General features: G+C 39.3%; 2 protein-coding genes across 4 annotated transcripts; one reads left to right on the forward strand and one right to left on the reverse strand.

Moving 5' to 3' along the window:
• The first annotated feature begins 212 nt into the window (after positions 1-212).
• Positions 213-1,672, forward strand: cart3 (cocaine- and amphetamine-regulated transcript 3). Its single transcript, XM_006628773.3, has 3 exons — positions 213-447; positions 792-875; positions 1,327-1,672. The coding sequence occupies exons 1-3, from the start codon at positions 301-303 to the stop codon at positions 1,432-1,434; spliced, it is 339 nt and encodes a 112-aa protein (XP_006628836.1). The 5' UTR covers positions 213-300; the 3' UTR covers positions 1,435-1,672.
• A 5,526-nt stretch (positions 1,673-7,198) lies between these two features.
• cdkn2aip (CDKN2A interacting protein) lies at positions 7,199-13,746 on the reverse strand. Of its 3 annotated transcripts, XM_015343174.2 has the most exons (5): positions 13,678-13,746; positions 13,537-13,569; positions 12,492-12,741; positions 12,079-12,200; positions 7,199-10,553 (listed from the first exon to the last, which is right to left on the reverse strand). In XM_015343174.2, exons 3-5 carry the CDS (start codon positions 12,737-12,739, stop codon positions 9,913-9,915), a joined length of 1,011 nt encoding a protein of 336 aa, XP_015198660.2. In that variant the 5' UTR covers positions 12,740-12,741; positions 13,537-13,569; positions 13,678-13,746; the 3' UTR covers positions 7,199-9,912. The 3 variants fall into 3 exon arrangements, with proteins under 3 accessions (XP_015198660.2, XP_015198662.2, XP_015198661.2); XM_015343176.2 differs by lacking the exon at positions 13,537-13,569 and having other exon boundaries at positions 13,678-13,720; XM_015343175.2 differs by lacking the exons at positions 13,537-13,569; positions 13,678-13,746 and having other exon boundaries at positions 12,492-13,527.
• Between the last annotated feature and the right edge of the window lie 78 nt (positions 13,747-13,824).

Here is a 13,824-nt window from a genome sequence, read left to right on the forward strand (position 1 = left end):
GGATAAGTCTGTTGCCATAAACGAGAACAAAGAGAATTGCTAGCGGGATGATAAACGAATTATTTCATTATTTTATGTTAAAAAAGGATAAAGTTATCTCCGTTAACTTTAACGCAATGAGTCACCCACGCAGCTTTTCTTACGCACTTAAAGAGGCATCAATGGGCGGGGAGGGGCGAGCCATGTGGAACAGATAAAAGGTGGCAGGGAGGCGCAGGGTACTTAAAGAGCATCTCTGGTAGGCAGAGCAGAACCGCACGCACTTCGGTAGTGTTTGCCTTGCAGTTGGTGTGCAGGACCATGGAGAGCTCCAGGTTATGGATGAGAGTCGTGGTATGCGCTGTGTTGCTGTCCGTCGTCTGCGGTGCTGAAACTAACGATTTGGAAGAAAGAGCCTTGACGGACTTCTATCCGAAAGACCCAAACCTGACCAACGAAAAGCAGCTTGTAAGTTTGGTTTCTTAAAAGTTTTTCTTTCACCTATAACGTATTATCAGATAGTACATATATATGATTAAGTGTCGATCACACAACACTTACGTACATTTTGGATGAAAACAAAGCCGCACTTCAGCTCTTTGGTTTGAAAAACATACAAAAAGCGGAATTTTACAAAGTGACGATCGTACACTCACTTTATTTTGGGCTTTCAATCGGGAATCGAAAACTATTCGATGACCTAAAAAAAAACAAATTCAAAACTCATCCATGAGAGAGGTAACGCCAAAGCTGATCAAAAATAAAACCCTCGTGTAAGCTTTTGTGACTCACAAAATATGTCATCCCAACAGCTTGGAGCTCTGCAGGAAGTACTGGAAAAGCTACAGAGTAAGAGGATTCCAACCTGGGAAAAGAAATTTGGGCAAGTTCCAACGGTAACTATAACCTGAAAACTAGAATGAAAACTTTTGAAGACTATAAGAAATGTAGAGAAGTCAAACACAGGCTTCTGTAAACCGAAGAGCCGTACAGAAGATCGATATTAGGAGTATTAGAGATTTTATTCAGCTAGAAACAATAAATGGAGTAAAAATTAGCATGTTTTGTCTTTATAGATCTGTACGATTTTGATCATTATAACTGTGTCGTTTGATGTTGTTTAGAATATTCAAACCTTTTTAGATTATTTAGGTTATTTAGAGTACATGATGCATGCTATCAATACTGTACTTCAGGTATAAATAATAAACATACCGACAGGTAGATTAGACAAGAGGGGTTTCTAAATCGCGCCATTTAGTGTTTGTTCGAGCAGAGGGGAAGCGCTTTTGTGTGGTGGTCTCCGGTGGAGGTCGTGCTCGGTTCACTCCCTTCTCTCTTCCTCAGTGCGATGTGGGAGAGCAGTGCGCGGTGAGGAAAGGCGCTCGCATCGGCAAGATGTGCGACTGCCCGCGCGGGGCGTTTTGCAACTTTTTCTTGCTGAAGTGCTTGTGAAAACGACCTGAACGAAGACAAAAACAAACTCAATTAAAAATATCAAAATGTAATATATATATATTTTTAGGATACAAAAGGAAATGTTATCAAGTGGACGGTGGGTGAGGTTTTGAAAGACTGTTAGAACCTTTGGAGCTCCTAAACGTTCCTGGACATATTTTATTGTTTATTGTATGTTTATGTGACTTAAAACAACTACATGCATATTAAAAGATGTTATATCTTGTTTTGTAAAGCAGTCTGTGTGGTCACTGAATTCACTGTTCATTTCAAATGCAATACTGCTGTTTTTTATTGCAATTTGCAAAGAGCAAAGTGTGTTTAGAACAACTCCTTAGTCAATGGTCCCATTAGCGAAGACCTTATGTAACAAAGGGGGAGCTACTGTACAGTACGGTACAATTCACAAGTAATAACAGGGGTTCTGACTCAACGCTCTTAAAGGTAGGGAAAGAGCCACCCATTCCTGTTCATTTATTCATATCAAAATTCATATTAAATAACGGGAACGAACTACAGAACGTTTATTTTTACTTACAGTGATAATCTCTCAGTTACTGTGCAAGTGGAGAGTATATAGTAGGAAACTGGGACAACTAAAAGCTTGCAGAGTGATTCACTGAGCTATAAGCAGGCATTTATGTGCAAATCTGTCTGAATAAACATTATAAAAGACCGCACATAATTTAGGCAAATAATCATATATTACCATAAAAGTGTTACATTTTAAATCCCCCAGACTGTGCGTCAGGGAGCTTTTTTAAACACAACAATGGCCTTTTTATGTGTCAGAACAAAGTGACAAAGCAACCATCACAAAGTTCTTTGGAAGTAATTAGCATGGCTTTAATTAAACATACAATAACAGCCAGCCTACCAATACATTGTTAACATAATAATTTTAACATTCTTGCTCACTCCGAAAATATATCTCACAACAATTGCAGGAAAGGGACGATTATACTTAACCTCTGAGTCTAGGAAATAACAGAGTAATAGAGCTAAACAGGAATATTTTAATAGTGCAGGCCAACTCAATTTTTCTTGCTGCATATCATACTGAAGTGATAGCTGCAGCTATTAAAACATTTATGTAATAAAGCATATGAACCTAAAAAAAGATATGCCATTTTTGTACATATTGGAAAGCCTAAATAAACGCTATTGGGATGAGTTTCGTTTTGCAATTCCCAAAAGGTACATAATAGAGATAAGGGCTTATTAAAGCCTGGTTGCAAAGGCTTTGTGGTTATTTTCTTAAAAGCAATCAAAATGCATTTACCTAACATAATAATGGAACAACGATGCAAAGAGAAGGACACTATCCTAGGTATCTACAATGAGTGAGTGGTGCAGTATTTGTAATGATGATTTGAATGTATGACAATTCAATGATGCTGAAAAAACAAATAGGTGTAGTGAGAGTGTCTGATACACTGTCATTCCCCCAGGGGTCATAAATTAATCACAATCAAATATGTTTAGTCAGAATTAAGGGTGACTTAAAAGGCACACAGTGCTTAGAGTTCCGAGAGCTGAAGTTGTAAGGAAAAAGCACCCATACAGTCAGTGCATACACTGCATTAACAAGTTACCTTTAAGTCTAAATGAACAAGATGATCTATTAAAGATATCAATTAACACAGGCGATTAAGAGCTCACTGAAATGAACACCAGCAGATGCCTGAGAACAGAGACTGTGAACCAGTTCCCCATATCACTCCATCCATCTCCTTGTTTGCACTGATTAGAAATGAACTGGTTTGATGGGGAAAACACATGAGGTAAGGTGGTCCATAGTTACGTTTCCATTATGGCCAAATATATCATTCAAAATGGTATGTTTAAATAAACTAAAGATTGAAAATGACGTGAACTGTTAGGGGATACAGAAGCGATAACCGATCTAACCGATCCTCTGTTTCATTGCTCTATGTGTTTCATCACTTACGTTTCTCAAATCCTCTACATTGAGGCACTTAAAACTGCATCATTTGGTTCCAACATTCTATTGCTGCCTTTTTAATGTCGCACACTACATTTTCTTACAAATATGTTGTTTGCCGACTTCTTTGTCCTCATTCTCTCATGGCAGCTCAGAGTTCTTTTCTCTGGAAGAAAGCCTGTCTGTGTAATTGGTGTTATATCACTGCGTTCCTCTGCTGGCTGCTGTCAGACCCACTGAGGGCATCAGTACACCCGCGATGCTCATATACTGTACGTAACTGCGTTTACTGTGAAGGAAGAGACTACCTTCTCCTCCAGGAAATGGAAGGTCGCTTGTCGTTGCTCAAAAGGAAGCCTCTGCATGTCCCACACGCTGCTGGGATTAGCCTGTCACCTTTCAAGCAGCACCATGGGAAATAACCAGACAGGTAGCGTGGGGTTGAAGAAACTGAAGTAAACAAAAGAATCGATCTGGAGGCCTTCGGTGAATCGTATTCACCACAAGACCAGTGCAGCAGAGAATTAGATTACATGGGAATGGACACGTTTAAATTGAGCAGATGGGCTAATTCTTTTGATCCATCCCCAAGCCTTAATTGGATTTTGTTTGTCTTAATAATAAATATTTATCTCTCCCCTTTCAATGTATTTATAAGAACTTGGCTTATTGATCCTAATCCTTTTAGGCCAGGAGATTAATTATGCATACAACACAAAACATAAATAGGCCTGGTTTTACAGACCATAAGTTATTCTCCAAGACTTGTTTACCTGAAATGACACGAGGTAGTCCAAGATTAGTGCCGTCAGGCTGCAAAACCACTGGATAATAATCGCTAGAAAAGAATGACCATTCATTTTAATCATTTACCATGTAACGTCCAACATAGATAATGATGTAAATGGCTTTTACTCTTGTAAATGTATCTTAAAATTCTGTTTTAATCAAGTGACAAAATGTCTTTAACCCAGATACCTCATTTGTAAAATAACTGGAATTTTGCAGGTGGGGCTCAGTTTACTATCTTCTCTCCTATGTCATCCCTTCTTGTTTTTCAGCACGAATACCAACAATGGTCTTTTCACAGAAAATGGAAAAGGATTCAAGTATTCAATCTCATTTGAGATCGAAAAAAGCTCAGCGTTCTGGGTTGCAGACATCTTCAGCAAGGTGCCGTGATCAGTAGAGACGCTGAGGCTCTTGATCGTGATTTGGCCGCGCATAAATGAAACAGCACAATTACATCCTGCGTCGGCTGTGGATTCCTCCTTGCAACATATGCTGTAAATGTAAAATCAGAAGGAGAGCGCTGATTAAGATCTTTTATCACATTTGTGCCTATCTGTCTTCTGCCATCATGGTTTTTTGTTCACTTGTTCTAATTTACATGTTAGTCTATGTCTTTGTCTCTTGTGTCCCTTTCCCATCTCACTCTCTTCTCTGCCTCCTTCAAAACATAACTCTTGAACTTTCATCAATTGAGTATTTCATCAACTGTCTTTCTGGGGCGATTTCACTGCATCTCCCTGAGATCCCCACCAAAACCATTCTATATCATTTCCCTAGCTATCTGACCCAGCTATTTCCTCCTGCCATTCACTGACAGCTCCCCGTCTTTCCACGAGCAATAAGGCCGAAGGCTGCAAGTATCTGGTGCGACAAACAGCCAAAGAATCAAAAAGAACTGCTCTTTCTAGCAGGTCAGCTAAAGGGGAATACTATTTCCATCACTGGGCTCCAGGCCAGCTGCTGAAGAAAGCACTGGTGTCTCTTCGACTGTCTGTCTGCTTTCAGTCTGTATTAGCTCAACTTGCTTTTATTAATAATTAATATATCCCTAGAGGCCTCCGCTTGTGTTGGCAGTAATAGCCGGGTGACCGCATGTAAATATTCTCTAAATTAAGGAAATGATTAAAAACAAACAGTATATTAGAAGCTATCACACTGGGCTTCTTTACTCAAGAAATGCCATGTACGCATTGTGTAATGTGTACTGTGAATGACCAAAACGTGCCAAGGGACTGGAATGAAGCATCTATTTCTGTTTAAGGCGCAGTCCTTTATCAAACCAAATCTTAGGCAGTGCTTGGCAAAGGTGTGTAGCAGAGATGATGTGCTACAGCTGTGATATTTAAGAATAAGAAAAGTAAACGTAACAAACGACTTCCAAGTCTATTTTTTGCTGTTCTAAAATTATTCCCATTGAATGAAGTGTATAGCGTCTGAATCTGTATTGCAGTGCTTGTACTGTAGGTCTAGAAGTGCAATAGTGCACCAGTTAAAAGCCCCTGGAACAGGAAAGAGTTCCTGCTTTAGCACACACATACTGTAGGGCAAAATTTACATACCATTAGTGCCATTTCTCCAAAAACAGCAGAGCATCAATTTATGTAACAGGAAAGATATTATTATAACCAAAGAGCCTTTAAATTAACAGTTTAAGTTTTTCGTAACACTAATGGATATTTTTGTATCCGCTGAAAAGCAATGTCAAGGGGAAATGGCTTTGCAAAATTACATCTGCATCCATTTACATACAGGCCTTCATGTTTTTCACATTTCAGTGTGTGCCACTATGGCTTGGATTATACAATCAGAAAAGGGAAAAGCAGAAAATATGTGCCCGTTCTATGTTTCGCTTTCAGGTCAAGGGTAAATGACTCTGTAAAAATGGGGCGACTTGGTGTTTAAAGGAAGATTTGCCACTTTTGAGAGAAATTGCCACGAGCAAAGGAGCTGACATTTCTGCGACTGAAGTAATAATCCTGGATGATGATGATGATGTTTGACAAATAAAGGTCACTTAGGCCTAATTAAATGCATATGCAAGCAGACCGTTTCCAGTCCCTGAAACACAATCTCTCACGAAGCATAATAAACTGATTTTCAGCATTATGTCAAATTTGACTTGCTAAAAACCAATAACCCCCCCCTCCTCCCAGCATGAGAGAAACAACCAGCAGCAAAATTAAAAATAAATAACTTAGACAAATTAGATGTCTCTTTCAATGCACAATGTTTTGCCCCTTTTAAATTTAATGTTGGATTTTTAATGTCTCGTGTTTGCCTATTACTTGGCTCTACTTTACAGAAGAAGAACAACAATCTGATGCCCAGAGTAAGTAGAAGGGGATGTTCTGAGCTACACTCCCAGCCCCATGCACAAACCAAGCATGCCCCCCTCTGTCACAGTTCCAGGATGGGTCATGCTAACTGGATCAGACAGCTGGTGACTCCCTTTGCTGATTGACAGATTGAGGAGCATGCAGCGTTCCCAGGGCTCTTCTCGGAAGCAGCGAGTGGAGCAGGAAGGAAGAAGGAACGGGGTATGGGAGGAACCCTTGGATTGTTTTTTTCTTACCTTCATATAAACTTTCCAAATCATTTGAAAGTCTTTGAACTACAAGCATGAGCTGTTTTACTGCATCTTGTTAAGCAATAGATCTTACCCTGAACTCTTACTGTGATTTACTTTTATGTCCATGTTTCTCCAGGATCTGCAAATGTGAAGGTCCTGGTATTATATGTATGGTTATAAAATCACAATATTCCACTAATTTGATTTAGGTAGCCTATCAAAATGCTTACATTCCCTACCAAACCATGTTTTTGTAGACAATTATCTATTTCAGCTCATTATAAGTATTTGGTTGACACTCTTTCGTTCATTTGTCCATTTACACAGCTTGACATTTTACAAAAGCAATCCAAAGTCTCTCACTCACGGATACTACAGTAATGTTCCCACATAGGACTTGAATGTACAACCTTCAAACTACAAATCCAGAACCTAACCACAACTCCTGAGCAGACTAGTTGAAAAAAACATTTTTAATGTCTATTGACCAACACCACCACCACACAGACTTTAAACATGTGAACCTGAAATATTTCGGTATACTGTGGTTGTATTTGATTGCAAATATTTCCCGTGCGCTGCAGTTGAAACTCAGTTTACACCAGTTTCTGAGGTTTTTCTGCCCTCCAGAGGCTGAAGGCAGAATTACAAGCGTTACCATGAAGGAATTTGAAATCAGTTCAAGGACTGAGTAAACCTGACTCCAGATTTGGGGTATGCACAACTGCTAGAGATTATTACATAGTTCAAGCAGGATAGAAAAAGTCAAACTGCACTTAACAGGATATTTTAGCTGAATAAGAATGCTGCTTCATAATGAGAAAAAGTACCTGTGTTTCAATGTTGCTTTACCTTGACTCCAGATTTGAAGCAGAACATTAGATTTACCTGCTAAAGGTACATTATTTAAAGTCCAAGTTGTTCATATAAATTCTAACTGCATTTAATGTGATATTCTATCTGATTACAAATAACGTAGTGCAGGTTTTAGACTGATTATGATCCTCAAGAACAACATACGACTATAATGCTTGGGCCTTTAAGGGAGGTGTGGGATAATTCTATAAAGATTACTTCTTTATATTGCCATTAATGGCTTGACAAACCTTGCAAAAAACACATACATTTTTCTGTTAAGAAGTATATTTAAACAGAAATGAACATGATCACTTACGAATTTACAGTAAAAAAAGTAATCTGGCCATTTAAATATATATCTGAAAGCTGTAGAGGAGTAATTTTACTGTCTTAGAAGAAGTAAGCAACCTCTTTAACATCTGGCACAATTGTTAATACAACATCTGGGATTGATCCTGTTAGTAACTCAACAGCTACAAAGACTGTCATCCTACACAATCCTACATTTGTAAGTCTTCACCCCATACATTGCTTAATGTCATTTGTAGTTGTCTTTGTCTGCACTACTTATTTCTTAATGAATGGTTCACATTCCTGTGGGTATATTGTGCAATTACAGACTCATTTTCAATAACACTGCAGTGCATGTACTGTACTGTATGTAGATATTATGTACCACTAATTATTGCCCCAAATATCTGTTAATAGCTAAGTGTTTAGTCAACTGTATAAACAAATATTTTTTAGCAATGTAAGATAAATTAGAGAATCAAGCATTATGATCCAGCTTGCAATTAAAAATTAACTATTTAGGGCATGTTTAGACAACAGAACACAGAAGTCTCTCACTATTTGAAAATTTACAAAGGAAGTTTTCATCAGAGGCTGGCAGCTTCTTCTATTGCACACTGCCACATTCTTGTCAATAGACAAACTTCTAAGCTAAGCCCTTAGAAACCCATAACATGTTTCAGAGTAGACCCAAAAATATCATAAAGAACTTTCCATTAGTAGTCAATGTACATATGATAAAAGATAAAATTATTTGGAGAATAAAACCCTTAAAAAACAATTGCAAAAACATCTGTACTTGGGGGAACAAAATCCAGCAAACAAAATCCCAAATCAGTCCAAGACAAATAGTGAGACAACTGACCATGTTTCCTTTAAGCAATAGTATGCCATGTATGCCATGAAAGGAAACGGCTTAGATTTCCTCATCACCAAACACTCCCTGCAGTGTGCCTACATACCTCTGTCTGAACTGGCTAGATGTTTTGACTTTGTTTTTTTGTAAAAACCTAATTCAGCCCACATATTTCCAGCTGGAGATTTGTAATTACAGTATTAAACTCTTAAACTGTTTTTATTAAAATAACATCAAAAACGGACTTAAATTTGGAACAGATCATTTTATACAGTGATCAGAACTACAGCTAGATATTACACATTTGGTGAACATCTCTGAAAGCTCTGTTTGGACACTTTAAAAATCATGTCTTCTTAACAGCTGAATATAATTATAAAATGTTTCCTGGTACTGATCATTTTTGAAGCAGTGAAGACTTTACCATATTAATCAGAAATTTAACATAAATTGTATTTTTTTCTCCTGTGCATGAAAATCAAACCTTCTTTTACATAGCTCAGTCTCAATTACTTACTTTTCATTCTTACGTTCACTCAATAATATCTTCATATATATTTCTTGCTTCATTCTGAAGTGCTTTAAGCTTCACTTCATGCAAATCATTTTGTCTAAAATATCTTTTAATAAATCAAATGTATATGATTTTCCATATTTAACAGAAATTGTGTTTTGAACAGAAGTATAAACTATATTAAGAACTTTCCAACAAGCTGTTCAACACTGATCCCCGATAACAGAAGAAGTACTCACTTGAACCTGTGGAACATGGGACAGTTTTCATAGTTTCATCACCTAACAAACCTGATGGTTCAAACAGAACCGCATGAACCTGTATGAAGGCTATCCAGCCTTGATGCAGATCCAATGTTTAAAATATTTACATCAACTAAACTTAATATTTTTTGCGCCCAATTTAATTTTAAGCATTGCCTTGCCTCAGCACCAAATTTGTATTATAACTCTGTAATGCCATCTTTTGGTTGTGCTGTCACTCTTATCTAAAGCCAATGGTATTTTTTGTGCCTGCAGGGCTTTCTACAATAAAAGGCAACATCTACTGCGTCCCAGAAGGATGTAGAAGCACCATAGGAAAAGCCTAAAAAAAAAAGAAAATTATGACAATTTTAATTTAAAGTGTTCTTGAGTCGATTGCTTGTCTTATTAAAGGGCTGCAGCTTGCTGTTCTGGCTGGAAGGGATAGCTGAGTGCTGGTGGGAAACCAGAACTCCTCAGCTGATCGTCTTGTAGGACCAAGTCTTCCACATCCCCACCCTGGTACTTCCGCCGGCAGATCTTCACCGTGACCTTGCGGCCCTGGAAGATCTTCAGGGCCTCCTTGGCTGCCATGGCTCTGGCACTGTCCTCCCCACGTCCGTAGCCCGTGCCTAAGTACACAGTCTGGCAGCGCAGCTCACACACCTGCCCCTCCTTCTGGATGCGGCTACTTGGCAGGTCTGGGATGTCTTTCAAGGGCACAAACGCACAGGTCAGGCTGGCCTTAGAAGACTCCACACAGGCCCGCAGGATCTCAAAGTGGTTCAGGTTGGGCCCAAATCCCCCGGCTGACACCAATTTCCACGCCACTGCCTTGTAGAGACGGTTGAAGAAGGGCTGGTGGGCACTGGGGGCGTGTGGAGGAGGTCCTAGCTTGGGGGGCCGCATCGCTGCTTGTGAGTTGGCCCTGTTTCCTGGATGGGTCTGCACGTTACTCCCCAGACATCCTGGACCCCGGACTCCACTTCTGCTTTCTTCCCTGCCACTACCAGCCTTCAGCTTCTTCTGAGAAACATCACACTCCCCTTCTGCCAAACAGAAAATCCCCCAAAATTCCAGTAAGGTTTATTATTCTTTCTTGTGCCTCTCATTTTATTGCTAATGAAACATTTAACTATGTTGAGCTGGGGGGGGGGGGGGGGGGGGGGGGATTCCTACCATCTTAAATGGCAACAATGCATGTACGAAAAGAATCTTTAGCAAAGGACTACTTCCCATATCTCACCCGCAGTGACAGGTTATTTCAAAATGATAGCTGGTACCTTCTGATCTTTTTTTCTGAGGCAAACTTAAAAAGTTTAAAGCTTTTTGATATATTCTTTCCCTTTGAGCTTTCATCAACTACTGTTACACCAGAGGATAGAAGGGGCAGATTTCATCTCCTGACTATGAAAGGCTGTAACTGTGAGTGAGATAATGACAGGGAAAAAGAGAAACTTGCTATACTGATGGATGTAGGATTTTCTACAGCATCAATTAACAGAAAAAGGCAAAAATATTTCAGGCACGTTTGAAAAGTTACTTTGTAGTGTATATATAAGTTATTAATTTCATATAAAAAGAAAACATGATTTGTGAATTATGACCCTCACAAAATAAAATACAACAAGCACATCTGCCATGGGCAGCAACATTGCAGAGAGTATCCAATGTCAGTCCCCTGGTTTCTTTTCCAAGGTATCATGCTAAATATTTTATTTTTAGTAAAAACACAATTCTATTAACAGACCTTCTATTAAAATCTTGTGCACACCCAATGTCCTATGTGCATCACAGACAAAAATGCTGACAAACATGTAAACTGGTCCCTTGTGGAGATGCAAAATGCAAATGCTTAAGATTTTGAACCTTTCTAACATTTAGACTTAAATCTGCAAGGTAAGTGATCCTACTACATAAACAATTCAGAGATGAACTCTACTCTGCCAAAAGACTGGGACTTCTGCCACAGAATAGCACACTGTCTAGATTTGAAGTAAGATTATATTGTTCCAGTAACATGATCAGTGCACTGTGTCCTGTTACATAGATCTAAAGGCAAAAACTGTGTATTTTCAGCTATATGACCATTTACACCGGAGTGGCAGATCCTTGAGAAAGGACTTATTCTAAAGGAGTCAAAATAGCTGAGAGGGTAATCTGTAGAAGAACATGGTAAAGTACACCATCTCCAATAGGGATAAAATGCTTTTTACAAAGCTCAATCTTCCATGGAACAAAACTAATGTTATATGTACATAGCCAATTCCTTTGAAATGCACTCCTAAATAACATCGTCCTGATCTGCATATTCATAGTGATTGGCAGTGAAGCTATTACCTAAAATGCTCACTTTTCCTGGCTGTCACATGAAGAATTACACAAAATAGCACTCAGTTATTTTTTGTGTTACACCTGTGTCAAACTGCATTCTGTTTCCAATGTGGAAAGTACTCTCCAAAGGTACTGGATCTAATCATTACACACCATAGTGCAACCACTTTTGAGCCAAGTCCAATGTGAAGTGAACAGGGCTGTAATACATCACAGTTTTACACACTGCCCATACTTCACCTGTGGAGGCTGTTCTCTTTCCTTTGCCCATTAGCTCATCTCTTGTCTTGCGAACTGGAGCCTCATGCACGACCACCCCTTCTGCCATCTCTGTTATCTTGTCCATGACAGGTTGGGGATACCTGCAAGCAGACAAGAAGCCCTTTCTCTCCAGCCTAGGTCTGAAGAATGCACAGAGTACCCCACTGGAAAGCAACAGTTTCAATTTTGCAGTAGACTACAAGCTCTCTGCTTTAAGAATCTATCTTGCCTTCTTAAATAGTCTTTGAGAGCTTCTAAGAGATCACTACTATTCATTCTTTGCAGCTTTCAGACCATGTTAATTCAGCAAGATTACAAAAAAGTGTGGAGCTGGATGGGTTTATGTCACACGTTTGGATTAAACCCCCACCCAGTGCTTCTTTGTGACTCACCGACAGCCGAGAAAGACGTGGTTCGCCCAGACCATGGAGAGAGACAGCAGCTGGTCCAAGCTGCGGCTGGGAACTCCTGGAGTGATGCCGGTGAAAACCTCCATGTTCCGGAGGATGAACTCTCGCCTGGCACGCCACTGTTTGTCCGTCTCGCAGTGCCCCCGCAGGCTCTCCACCCACTGCTTCAAGTGAGCGTTCTGACGGAGAAACTCCGACACGATGTCGTCTCCACTCCTCCCCTCCGCCATCTCTGCAACCCCAGACAACTCACTTTTAAAAACCGTGCATCACTCCAATGACCTTTCCGTGCGAGAAACCACCACCTCTCGGCCACTCTGCGTGGTTTAAGACGAGTGTTAAATTAAATCTGAGCCGTCAAAAACCGGTTAAGCGCATTTTAAGACGTGTGTGGCGTATCCCAATTACAAACTGTGCTGAGATACGTTTTTACATTCGAACGTTGTATCGAGCCTACAGAACCAAATGAAAATATATTATCATCAATGTGAATTCATCTGAGAACAGTATAGTAAGTGCCCAGCTTCTGTTCGTTCTGTTTTGATCGTTTATTAAATAGTTGCAATCTCGGTACAATGAGATCTATGTTCTGTTAAGACGTATTAAAACAGAGCTCGTCTGAATCTAATAATCATTTTGTTGTCATCATACGTTAAACTATCGAATACATATAAACCACCTTTAATGGCTACTTTTTCGAAGAGAATGTTGGAAAAACTCATAATGTACTTAAGATTTTGTTTATATGTTTTAGTTAAGTGGTTTAACACAGACTATCTCAATAAAGATAAATACATTCCTAGCAGACCTCGTTTACCGGAATGTAGGAATTTAATGGTTAAAACAAGAAGAAAACTAAGTTCCCTACACCGATTACGTAGGCTTTAAGTTAAAACTGACAAAATACACTGATTTTAAAAACCTTAAACTGTTATGAACAAAGGTAAACAAACACAGGAGAGAATTTTAGAAAATGCAGGGCCTACTTAATTCTAGTAGCAAGGCTCAAGTTGCTCACACCCCTTACCAACAAAGGCTTGCTCTGAGCTCTACGTTAGATCTGGAAGAGAGAAAGTGTGTTCAGATGTCGACAAAAAAAAAAACCACAGGCAATTACAAGAAAAATAACCTAACATCGTATTTACTACGAGAACATCCAGCAACTCACCCGTTTCCCTCTGCCAGTAGTACTACATGTCCCAAGACGCAACTACAACAAATAAGAACTACAACTCCCACAACCACACAAGTCACGCTTCATCTAGGCCTACCAGTTTTAACTGGGCTGCGCAAAAAACTATACTTCCCATACTGC

Source organism: Lepisosteus oculatus, chromosome 5 (assembly GCF_040954835.1).
Source record: "Lepisosteus oculatus isolate fLepOcu1 chromosome 5, fLepOcu1.hap2, whole genome shotgun sequence".
In the NCBI taxonomy this organism is placed as follows: domain Eukaryota; kingdom Metazoa; phylum Chordata; class Actinopteri; order Semionotiformes; family Lepisosteidae; genus Lepisosteus; species Lepisosteus oculatus.

Bases quoted from the DNA above. Each gene is read 5' to 3' on its own strand.
- cart3 (XM_006628773.3), top strand. From the start codon at position 301: ATGGAGAGCTCCAGGTTATGGATGAGAGTCGTGGTATGCGCTGTGTTG. The intron at 448-791 runs GTAAGTTTGGTT...TCATCCCAACAG, and splicing joins TGACCAACGAAAAGCAGCTT to CTTGGAGCTCTGCAGGAAGT. The intron at 876-1,326 runs GTAACTATAACC...TCTCTTCCTCAG, and splicing joins AATTTGGGCAAGTTCCAACG to TGCGATGTGGGAGAGCAGTG.
- cdkn2aip (XM_015343174.2), bottom strand. From the start codon at position 12,739: ATGGCGGAGGGGAGGAGTGGAGACGACATCGTGTCGGAGTTTCTCCGT. The intron at 12,201-12,491 runs GTGAGTCACAAA...GTCTGCTTGCAG, and splicing joins CACGTCTTTCTCGGCTGTCG to GTATCCCCAACCTGTCATGG. The intron at 10,554-12,078 runs GTGAAGTATGGG...TCTGTTTGGCAG, and splicing joins AAAGAGAACAGCCTCCACAG to AAGGGGAGTGTGATGTTTCT.